The 11,655-nt window shown below is 33.5% G+C and overlaps 1 protein-coding gene across 1 annotated transcript; it reads right to left on the bottom strand.

Moving 5' to 3' along the window:
• Window positions 1-7,503: 7,503 nt before the first annotated feature.
• Window positions 7,504-8,993, bottom strand: LOC127798520 (chlorophyll a-b binding protein 6, chloroplastic). Its single transcript, XM_052332138.1, has 4 exons — window positions 8,739-8,993; window positions 8,531-8,633; window positions 7,952-8,240; window positions 7,504-7,858 (listed from the first exon to the last, which is right to left on the bottom strand). The coding sequence occupies exons 1-4, from the start codon at window positions 8,930-8,932 to the stop codon at window positions 7,707-7,709; spliced, it is 738 nt and encodes a 245-aa protein (XP_052188098.1). The 5' UTR covers window positions 8,933-8,993; the 3' UTR covers window positions 7,504-7,706.
• Between the last annotated feature and the right edge of the window lie 2,662 nt (window positions 8,994-11,655).

The following is an 11,655-nucleotide window of genomic DNA, read 5'->3' as shown; positions in this document are numbered from 1 at the left end:
TTACGGTTTATATTCCTTTGTATTTACAGTGTTCTGGGCTTTCATTGTTATACTTTTCTCTCCAAGGCTTTATTCTATTATTGTTAATACATTCATTTAAGCCTTGTTTAATCTTGAGAGACATTGTAACTAAGAGATTCATCTCTTAGATCCTCTCATATTCTACATTTCTTTTTCTTCCTAGCTTGTGTAGCTAGAGGGCCCAATTCAGTGGGAGGTTTTTGTAATTCCTAGTCTTGGACTAGAGGACCTACTTGGTTTAAGTAGGGGGTTTTAGTGGATGGTTTGAAAAATCCTTAGTGAGGAGCTAAGGTAGTGGATTAGGCTTGGGTTAAGCCGAACCACTATAAATCTTGGTGTTCTTGTGTGCTTGTGTTCTTTAAATCATCTTTATCTTTCCAAGCATTCCTTAATTCCTCACTTGTTTCACTCTTGTCGTTTTATATGCTTCACGTTTTAAATCATTAAAACTTCAACCTGTATTAAAAAGTTTTTCAAGTTATTTCTACCAAGTTTTTAAAATAACCAATTCACCCCCCTCTTGGTGTGTGCCATAGAACCTACTGTTCTAACAGTTAGCCACATTGGCCGCTGACGAGGAGGCCAAATCACGGTTGTTTGAGGCTACCTAGGGCCATCATGGCCTGGGCCTAAACCTTACGGTGCAAGGCGAGATTGTGGTTGTTTGGAGAAACGGTTGGAGGGGCTATAAATAGCCAAGAAAGGCTGAGGGTTTTTTTTATCAATTTCAGTCTTGCAATCCGAGTTTTTTTGGAGAAATTGTGAGGAATTGATAGAGGGTCTCATCCACATTAATGAAGGTCTCGTCGACACCTTGCCGTCACTGGGTACCTTCACCGACACCGGATATTCAATCTCATCACCTGCAGATGCACAACACATGCGTATAGAGGGACATCTCCTCCTCCTATATCAGTAAACTCTTTCTAGAGCCAAGGTATGTTTTTCCTGTGAACCTATTGATACATAGCTTATCCTTACTCCCTTACTTACTTGAACGTCGGAGTGTTTGTAGGGGCCAACCTGCCGAAGGAACGTAAATCGAATCACACGACATTCCTTAGTGTACCTTCATTTCCTCCCTCTGGCATTCATTTCCTCAGTACAGGCCAACGAATCACAGTCGACCAATTCTCAACGTCAACAGTATGTATCTTGTGTCTCTTGTATGTGTGTTCTCATGTATATCCTTGTCTTAATGCACCTCCTATTTATAGATGATTGACTGATTTATAGCCATTAGGGATAAGACTTAAAAGAAAGTTTTGAAACATTGCTTATTAGTTTTGAAACAACACAATTTTACACTATAGTTTTGAAACATACATTACATGTTTCAAAACATCCAGACTTTACAGCTAGTTTTACACTGGGACACAACATGAGTAGGAGACAAAGATTTATGCTTATTATGATTTTGTTCTGTTCTCCACTTTCAAATTTTGAAATTGAAATCTCAGAACATGGATATAAAAAAAAAAAAAAAGCTTTTGAGAAGCTTTTGGATGTAAAGGAAATAAAAGGCAAAAAGTAACTCGAATTTTTAAATAATCTGCTAATAGAGACAGATGTTTCGAAACATACCAAGTAGGTTTCAAAACATAGGCTTAAATCTCATAAAGGTTTTGAAATATGACATGCAGACTTAGCAAACAATGAAACTTTATCAAAAAAATATTTCGAAACACGTACAAAAACATGGTTGAACAATGTTTCAAAACATAGGTACCAAGTTTCGAAACATGATGCATGAACTAGAGATATTTAAAGCAATTTGAATTTTCGCGCCAAATATTTTATGTTTTACACTTGTGTTTAGTTTTAATGACGAAAAATATTACTTTATTTTATCCCCAAGTCATGAGTCAAGTTTATGGTTTTCAACAAAAATCAATTTCAAGTGCTTTGTTAAAATGAAAACTAAAATGATTTATGATTTTCTATATTAGTTTGAGATTTGCAAAGTCAAGTATTTAGTCTTAAAAGAATCTCCTAAAATATTTTTCAAATTAGCTTTAAAGTCGTTGGTCAATATAGAGCTAAAATTGTTCTAAGGCAAAAGACCAACTAGAACATAAATGTGTTCGATGAAAAATAATCTTAAGTATAAAAAATCATTTATGTTAATATCATATTTCAAAATAAGCCTTTCATATTTTGAAACATGGACAAAAGGTTTTGGCTCGAAATTCAAATGTCTGAAAAATCATTTAGTTCATGCATCATCTTTCTAAACTCCTTTTGATAAGGTTTCAATATTTTTCTAAGTCTGGAATGTTAGCACATTATAAGGAGACATATAAGATTTTTTTTTTATTTTGAAAAACTATATCCCGGTATTCTGATAGTTAATATTCATTGTTGTTAAAATGATTTTTAATGAATTTTTTAAGAAATAAAATGTATGTATTTTGGGAGTGGTAAAATTACTAAATCCTGAATTTGTACTAAAACCAAAATTCTATTTTCTTATTGTTATGAATTTTGATTTTTTTGATATTTTTATTGAATCCAAATAGGGGGTACTTTCTTATTTACATTTATGTATTAAAGTAAATAGAAGGTAAAATATAAATAAGTTGTAATGTGTGCATGTCTAAGGATGGCTTCATTTGTCAACAGATACTTCATCATCTGTTGACCAGCCCTTCATTTTTTGTGAATCTGTCGACCGATGCTCTTGCATCTGTCAACCGGTAGAATACCATTTCTTTATACTTTAATAGTGTGCAAGCCATCTGTCAACCGACAGAATGTTTGCACAAGGAACTGTCGACCGAATTTTAAATTTTTACTCATTTGTCGACTGATGCCTCACATCTGTTGACTGTTTGTGTCGCAGAAACCCTCAACGGCTAGTTTTTCCACTCACCCAAAGTGGCTTTCCACTACCAATAGCAAGATTCGTGAATGGGCTCTCAAGGCACTATAAATACAAGACAAATGGTGATTCAAATCAACTAAGAGGATTGATTTCAAGCTAACAAGTGTTCATTCTTTCAAGAGCTTAATTGTTTTCATGTGTGCTTCATTTTTTTCTCTAAAGGCTTTGATTATCATTTGTATTATTTTGTTCAAGCCTTGTATTTATATTGAGAAATCTTGTAACTAAGAGTGTCTACTCTTAAATCCTTTCCTTTTGTATTATTCTTGGTTTTCCTAGAGTGCTTGCTTGTCTAAGCAAGAGGTTGTAATCTCCTAGCTTGTTGCTAGAGGGCTTATCCGGAGAGATAGGAGGTTTTTAATGGATTGATTAAAAAATCCGTAGTGAGAAGCTAAGGTAGTGGATTAGGCTTGGTTTAAACCGAACCACTATATATCGTTATGTCTCTTATTTGCTTGTGTTCTTTGTTTCATTTCTTGTTCCAAGCATTTCATTAATCATCACTTACATTAAAATCTCATTTTTCATCAAAAGGATTTTTAAGTTCAATCAAATTTTTAAAACAACCCAATTCACCCCTCTTGGTGTTGGTGTCATTGCTATTCAAATCTAACAATAATATTCATGCATGTTTCGAAATATGTAAACCTTATTTTGAAATATGAGATTTACATAAAAGATTTTTCATTCTAAGATAGATTTTTCATCAAACACCTTTTCTCATATATCAAAAAATATAATACAACAACTACAAGTTGAAATAATAAACCTAAACAGAGCTAAATAAGAATCCTTCTTAAAAAAGAATTAAAAATCATATAATTAGACTTTTAAACTAAAAAGGAAACAAAAATCTGAAAATCTAGGAAAATAACAAATTTTCTGCCATAATAATTAAAGTGTCAATTTGACACCCTAAACGATGGAATTTGGCCAAAAACCCAGTGGGCTCATGGCTAAAGCCCATGAGTTCTTCTTAGTGGCTTGTTTTTGCTTGGAAGAAATATACTATTCATCCAATTCCGACACGATTGACTAGATTGAGTGATCCGATTGCATCATTATTAGTCGACCCTTCATGATTCTCATCAAAAAGAAGGAGACCACCGAGAGAGAGAGAGAGAGAGAGAGATTGGAAATGAAAGAATGAAGAAAGAAACAAGAAAGGATAGAGAGGTGGGGGGGGAAGGAGTGGGCTGCCAACCATCCCTATTGCTTTTACCCTTTTTCCCTTACTTTATGCACACACGTATACATAATATTTCATGCCCATTTTGCATCATTTGCTTTTTCTTTCTGCTTTTCTTTATTCTCTCCAATTATCAATTTCCTCATTTGCCCTCGCCCTTTTCAAATACAACATGTGCATTAAACCCTTATTGGTCATTTGCTTCATTTTTTTTCCTTTTTCATTTTTATTTTCTTTTTTCACCCACATAGTACATGTAAATACATTAATTTATAATCCATTTAGTTAAAATTCAACATTTATACACTTGGCTCAAGCCCAATTCATAATGGGCCCAATGGTGTATCTTTCCAACCATCACTTTTGTTAGGCCTTTTCTATACTTGGCCCAACCCATTTCATTTAAATTTCCACCCTTTAAGTTTATTGGGCCTTTAAACCCTTGGCCCAACCCATTGCACCCATAATTCATATTTTAAATATTCACTCATACATTAATTCCCTTACGTTCATTTTTCCCTAAAAGGTATTTTTATTATTTTGCCTCTTTATCAACATATAAAATATTTTCAACATTTCTAGCCCCTTGACTTCTCAATGCTTTTAACACTTTGACTTTTCCACTTATTTGCCACCTCATTTATTTGGATTTTCCACACACATTGAATTCCTCTATTTTTGGGCTTATCTCATTTAAATCATTTTAATCACATTGATTATGACAAATCAAAATAACCTCAAATATTAATCAAATGCCCTAGACCCAAAACGGGTCGTTACACTCTACATCTCATGTACTGCTTTCTTTAAGTTATTTACAACATTACTTCTTTGATTTCTTTCAGTCAAGTTTATATTTTAAAAATGGTAAAAAAACTTAATTCACCATTCCTCTTAAGCTAACTATTCTATCAACTATCAATTGATTCGTGCACTTGCGAGAAATAAATTTGTTCATCATTACTACTTATTTATTGGGTGGTTATGTGCCTCCGAGTTACAATAAATTGATAACCATATTATTTTAGTAAGAAAAGATAAATGTTGAAAGGTTGTTGGAATCTAAAAATATTTGGTTGGAAAAAGGTGTTAGCATTATTACTGTTGGTTGGAGTAACCCACAAAGAAGATTCTTAATTAATTTTATGGTTGTTTTTGAAAATTGTCATATGTTTGTTAAAGATGTGAATTATTAAGGTGAAATGAAATATAATCAATTTATTGCTAATTTGATGAAAAAGGTTATAGATGAAGTTGAACATAAAAAAGTCCTACAAATTATTATTTATAATGTTGCTAATTGTAAGAGAGTTGGGGAAATCATTGAAGATATGTTTTCACATATTTATTGAACTCCTTGCATAATCCATGCACTCAATCTTACTTTGAAGAATATATGTATAACTAGAAATGCAAAAAGTAATCAAAAGATATATGATGAGTGTCATTGGATCACTATAGTGCATGGAGATACTTTGGCTTTCAAGCATTTCAAATGAATCATTCAATGAGGCTGGACATGTTTGATTGATTAGTCCTTTGAAGTTGCTTGTAGTTGTTGATACTCAATTTGCTTTCATAGTTGTTATGGTTAAAAAGATTAAGCTTATTAGATGCTCACTTGAAACAATGATTATGAGTGACCGATGGGCACAATACTGAGATAATGATCAAGGGAAAGCTAAACTTGTTTGTGAATTAGTGGTGGATGAGGATTGGTAGGAGAAAGTTTATTATATTCTTGCTTTCATTGCATTCATTTATGACATGATTAGAATTTGTGATACACACAAGACATGCCTTTATTTGATTTATGATATGTGGGATTCTATAATTGACTAAGTGAAGAGAAGATCCATTGCATTTTTCTTACTTGTTGGGGAAAGAATAACACTCAACTACATTGTCTAAATTATTCATTGAACCCAAGGTAATTTTCAAATTAGTTCTTCACTTTTTTTCTAATTCAATACTTTATTTATTACTTATATTTTACTCTTGATTTTTTATTCATGTTATCCTTTGAAAGTTTTACAGTGATAAGTAGCTTCAAGAGACAGAAGATATAGTGCCTCCATATATGGATGGAGAAGTCTCCAAATAACGAGTTCAGTATTTTAAGAGACTTTTTTCCTAATGAAAATGATTGTGCTACTTCTAATAATGAGTTTGCAAATTTTTCTCTCAAAAGTGAGCTATTTAGAAATTCAAATTCTATTACGAGTAAGTATGACACTGACTCTAGGAAGTGCTAGGCATGTTATGGTTTAAATACACCTTTGCTTCAAATGTTAGCTTTTAAGGTGCTTGGACAACTTGTTCCCCTTCTTGTTGTGAAAAAAATTGGAGTATTTATTTGTTTATTCATTTATTCAAAAGAAATAAATTAATTGCAAAATGTGCAGAAAACTTAGGCTTTATTCATAATAATCTTCATCTTTTAACAAAGAGCACCTTCCAATATTATGATAGAAGATAAAATATGGGATGTTGGTGGAAATGAATTTGAGAATATGAAAAATGTGAGTGTTCTTGAGTTTGTTCATCTCTCATTAAATGAACTAGAGTTAGACGCCATATTTTTTTATGAAGATAATGAAGAGAATGATGATGAAGTGAAGGAAGTTTCATAAAATAAATTATGTTTGATTATTTTTTGATGTCTCTCTATATTTCTTGTTTGTTTTTTAATTATTAAGTCATTATTTATGAATAATAGAACTTGTGTTTATGTTTATTTGATGGAATGAAAAAATTTATGTTTATGTTTATGTTTATGTTTATGTTTGATTGAATATCTATTTTTTAATATTTTTCTATATTAAAAATTATATTTATAAAAGGACTCCTATATTTACTTTATTTACACATTTTCCCATGTAACCAATTTCTATTTTTTTCAAAAATATTATTTTCTCGTGTTTTTGTATCATATCTGTTTTTAATTTTTGGTTCTATGCAACCTAGAGAAAGACTCTATAACACTAATTCACACTCACAGTCAATATTCATGGTCATAAAATTATATTTAATTTTCAACTAAAAGATTAAAATATGATTCAATTTTGTAATAAAAAATTAACTCTTATAATTATTATTATTATTATTACCCCTTAATTTTGAAACCACGTACCAATTTATTGAGTTAATTAATCCTTTGACCTCCAGGCTATATCACTTATTTCTAGTTTTGTTAGATTAAAAGGAGAGGAAATGCAATTCCCTGTGAACGCTCATTCACTGTTAAGAGCTAAACAAGTATAATTTTTACTGGACATGATATAAATAATATTTAGCTTCAGCCACTTCAAATATATAATTTTTCTTTTGCGTCCTGAAACCAAAGCTAACTACCACATAGATCCATTCTCTTGCTGATCATTTGAGTTTTAGTTACTCACATGCCATCTACATATATATGCCAGAGGCCCAGAGTAGTCGTCAAATTAATAAAGAAGATGAGCAGCTCTCCTGCAGTGAGCTACCAGTAGACACAGGCCACGTTAAGGCACCGCCAGTTCTACGCATAACACATATCAAACACATGGAGTTCCGACTCAATACAGATGGTTACATGGGAGTTATACAAGTGGGTATATGGATAGAAAAAATTCAAGGAGAAATCGATCTAGGGATGATGATATCTCCAATGTTGTTGTGCCATGGATCAGCCAAATGAGTTGCCAAGTTCTCCAATGGCCCGGTTCCCGGATAAGCCGACTGCTGTACACAGAAGCCCACAAAAGCCAACAAGGCCAACCTTCCTGAACATTCAAATTACAACACGGTTTAGTTTCATGCACTAATGGAAACTAATGAAATAAGGAATATTTTGAGAGGGTCTGTAGAAGCCTAACCGTTCTTGATTTCTTTGACCTTGTATTCCTCAAACTTCTTCGGGTCCTTAGAGTATCCCAATGGGTCGAAAGCCCCACCAGGGTACTTCTTCTTCTCGGGGTCCTTCTCCATGCTTCGTTGGTGCTCCACGAAGGCGATGGCGAGGAATTCGATGACCAGGATGGTGGGGAGGGTGCCCCATGGCACTGGCTGGCCTAAGTAGGTGGCTTGTCCCCCAGGGATGGCTGCCCACTCTTGAGCTTTTACCCAGTTGCCTAATCCCAAGGCCTCTGGAACTAGCATTCCTGGCTGCAAAATAATTTACAACCAAACTCAACTCCATTTTTTCATAGCATTACCTTTAATTCATTTTCATCCAAGAGTTTAATTTCAACAGCATGAATTGAAGGCTTAATTTCTCCTGGCTGAGACCAGTGCATACAAATCAGTTAGATCGCTATATACTTTACAACTAATTAAATAATGATAATTTTACTTCAACTAAATTAATAAGCTTTGCAACAATGTTTCATGCATATACATATATACCACTCGTCTGGAGTAATTAAAAATATTATTGAAGCAAAAATTTAACTTACAACAGCAAGCATAGCCCATCTGCAGTGAATCAGCTCAGACTCCTTGTATCTTTCAAGGTTTTCTGGCACCTCACCGAGCCGAAGCGGATCAAATCCGAAGTCGCTGAATTACCCAGAGACAAACATTATTATGTAATGACATGTACCCAGCAATTAATATATATCGAGCTTAATTAACATTTAAGATGAGAATAGGTTACTACTATACCCAGGTGCTGAGCCATCAAGGTAGGGAGGCCTTGGCTGGCCGGGCATCCAATCGGCCGTCATGGTGAAGCGGCCGGAAGCGGAGGCGCCACCATTTGGTAGCGGCAGCGCGGCAGCGAACTTGGACTTGGAAGAGGAGAGGACTGAGGGGTACACGGCTGCGATGCCGCAGCTCATCAGTGTATTGGCAGCCATTCCTGAGAGAATTTGACAAAGGAAGTTACAAAGGAGGGCTGTGAGTGTGAAGGGAGAATTGGGGAAGAGAGGAGTACTAAGTACATGGATGAGGGATATAGGCGAATCGAAATGTCGATTGTTATTGGCCGAGCGGAATTGGATCTGTTCTGCTATTGGGCCACGTCACTTCATCTCAATCCATTTGGATTGCTTATGTGTCATGTCGGCTTTGGTTTGTATCCGGATTTTCCCATGTATGGTGGAGGTTAATTGACTGTCTGGAAAATGAAAGGAAACAGGCAGGTTTTTCAAGATTTTATTTAATTTTTATTTTTGTATTCAATATTTATTTAAAATTAGTAAAATTTCCACGTGTCATTGTTTTAGTGCTGAGATATTTTAAAACCGATTATTTCAAAACTAGTTCAAAAAATAAAGTTTAATAATGTAATAATGATATTTTTAATTAGGGTTAATAGACTAATTTATCTTGAATTTTGGATCATTTTTTAATTTTATTCTTTTTTAAAAATTACTTCAATTTGAGCCTAATATCCTTAACATATACACCTTAATAAATTACCGTATATATGTATATGTTGGATAATTGCATTGTGGATTCCAAAATTTTATAAAATGACATAAACTCCTTAATGTTTTAGAAATGACATCAAACTCTGTTGAGGTTATTGATCTTATATCAAATCTCAATGTAAATAAATGTACATTAATTTGTCAAAAATATCCAAAATACCATCCGTTCTCTCTTTTATCTATCCCGCTCTCTTTTGTATGTAGAGAAAAAAAAACTAAAAAGATTATTGGTGTTGGCCAATAGCCATTGCTAACCATTATCATTAGTGATGGATCAACCCAAGAAATTAAGTTTTTCATAGACTCGAAAGCAAATCAACTCTACTTAAGATTGAACTACCGAATTTGACTAGAACTATATCTTAGAATTAAGTAATAAATTTATGACCAAGATTATTTCCTACAATATAGGGACTTATCATAATCCCGATAAACTATGGATTGGGATTATCGTCCTTATGTGATCTCCCTTTGCTCTTGTTCTCGATTTCAGTAGAGGAGCTAGATCGTAGACGGACATTTGACTCTTACCTAAACCGAGTATCGAACTTGTGACTTATTAGTATTAATCTCAACGTATCACTTGCTCGCCATTTGAGCTATACCCTGGGGGCATGGATAAATCCATTTTCTTCAATCTAAGAAAAAAAGCCTTAAAAGATGAAACGAATCTCCTCAAATTTTATTAAAATAACTTTCCTCAGCATTATCTAACATGAAGGCATAATCTTAAACAAAATATTATCTCTAAACTATTATAAACAGAAGGGGGTCTCTTATCCAAAGTTAGCATTCTCAACCACAAGTTCAGGTTTTCTTACTTCTTTACTATTGTTCCATGTCCAACTTAGGCATTGTAGTGGCTTTCTTGGTTAATATAAAGGCAGTCTCATCATTCTGTTAGTCCTAATGATGGCAAATATATCCCAAGTGGAGAGATGAATTGGGATTTGTATAAATTTTTAAAAATTTAAAACACTAATTGATGGCAGAACATTGGTTTCGAAATATAGGCTATATGTTTCCAAATAAATCTTTATGTTAAGCAAGTTTCGAAACCTACTACATATATTTCGAAATATACTTTATTGTTTTAGTTTGTTTCGAAATCTTTGAGGTATGTTTCGAAATACAACTTATTGTTTTGCTTGTTTCAAAATTTCTTAGCTTGTATTTCAAAAGAATGATCTTTGACAAAGATGATTTATATACGTAAAAGTGTACCAAATGTGTTTGAGATCAAAGATAGATACTTATGTATATGTATAATCTTATGCTCAAGGAAGATATGTTTTTGTCTTTGAAGACACTTCTTTTGAAAACATGAGCAATAGGCAATAATGATAAGTAAAAGCAAAAGATTAAGTGCACACAATATATATAGTGATTCGGCACCCCGCCTAGTCCACTACCTTCAAACTTACCCATTTTAAGGATTTTTCAATCCCAATCACTTTTACTAGTGATCAAGCACAACAAGAGTTTTACCATGGTTCACCCCAAAACCTTATACAATGAGTTTTTACGGACTCAACTCAAACCTTACACCACAATGAGTTTTAAGGCTAAATTCAAACCTTATAACATTAACAAGATAAGTAATGTTTATCTTTACAGCCCAATAGATTGAATGCAATAAAATGCTTTACCAAATGACTATACAAACCTCTTCGTTTGAGGTGAGACGAGCTGAAGAGATGAGACTCCTTGTGTAATACCCGGGAAAGGTTTGAGGATATAAACGGTATTTAATGAAGGGCATAAATGGAATTTGCAGAAAAAATGAGACTATAGGGTACACTAACGCAGCTTTGGACGATCGAATTAGTCAGATGGAGTACCTTGGACCCTAGATAGCCAAGGAAAATGGTATAGAATTGACAAGTGATTTAAATTATGATTTTTAGTGTTGAAAGAAATTGGATCAGGAACAGTTTTCGGTACAGCTGTCGACCGGGCTGAGAAAACTGAATCGACGTAAGAGACATCCGAAAAGTCAACGAAGCGTGTCAATGACTAATATTTGATGTATAGAACAACCCTTAAGTGATTTCGGGTTGAATCGAGTGGATTTAGGGTCAAAACGATCAATCGGGCCTAAGTGTAATTTTTTAAATTTATCTGAGGGAGGTCAAAATGGTAATTTT

This window comes from Diospyros lotus, chromosome 3 (assembly GCF_014633365.1).
Source record: "Diospyros lotus cultivar Yz01 chromosome 3, ASM1463336v1, whole genome shotgun sequence".
Lineage (NCBI taxonomy): Eukaryota > Viridiplantae > Streptophyta > Magnoliopsida > Ericales > Ebenaceae > Diospyros > Diospyros lotus.
Note: the sequence above shows the minus strand (reverse complement) of the source record. Positions and strands in the feature narration are given on the sequence as shown.

Coding starts and splice junctions, on each gene's coding strand:
- LOC127798520 (XM_052332138.1), bottom strand. CDS start 8,932: ATGGCTGCCAATACACTGATGAGCTGCGGCATCGCAGCCGTGTACCCC. Junction 8,634..8,738: donor CTTGATGGCTCAGCACCTGG/GTATAGTAGTAA, acceptor TGGGTAATTCAG/CGACTTCGGATTTGATCCGC. Junction 7,859..7,951: donor GGTCAAAGAAATCAAGAACG/GTTAGGCTTCTA, acceptor TTGAATGTTCAG/GAAGGTTGGCCTTGTTGGCT.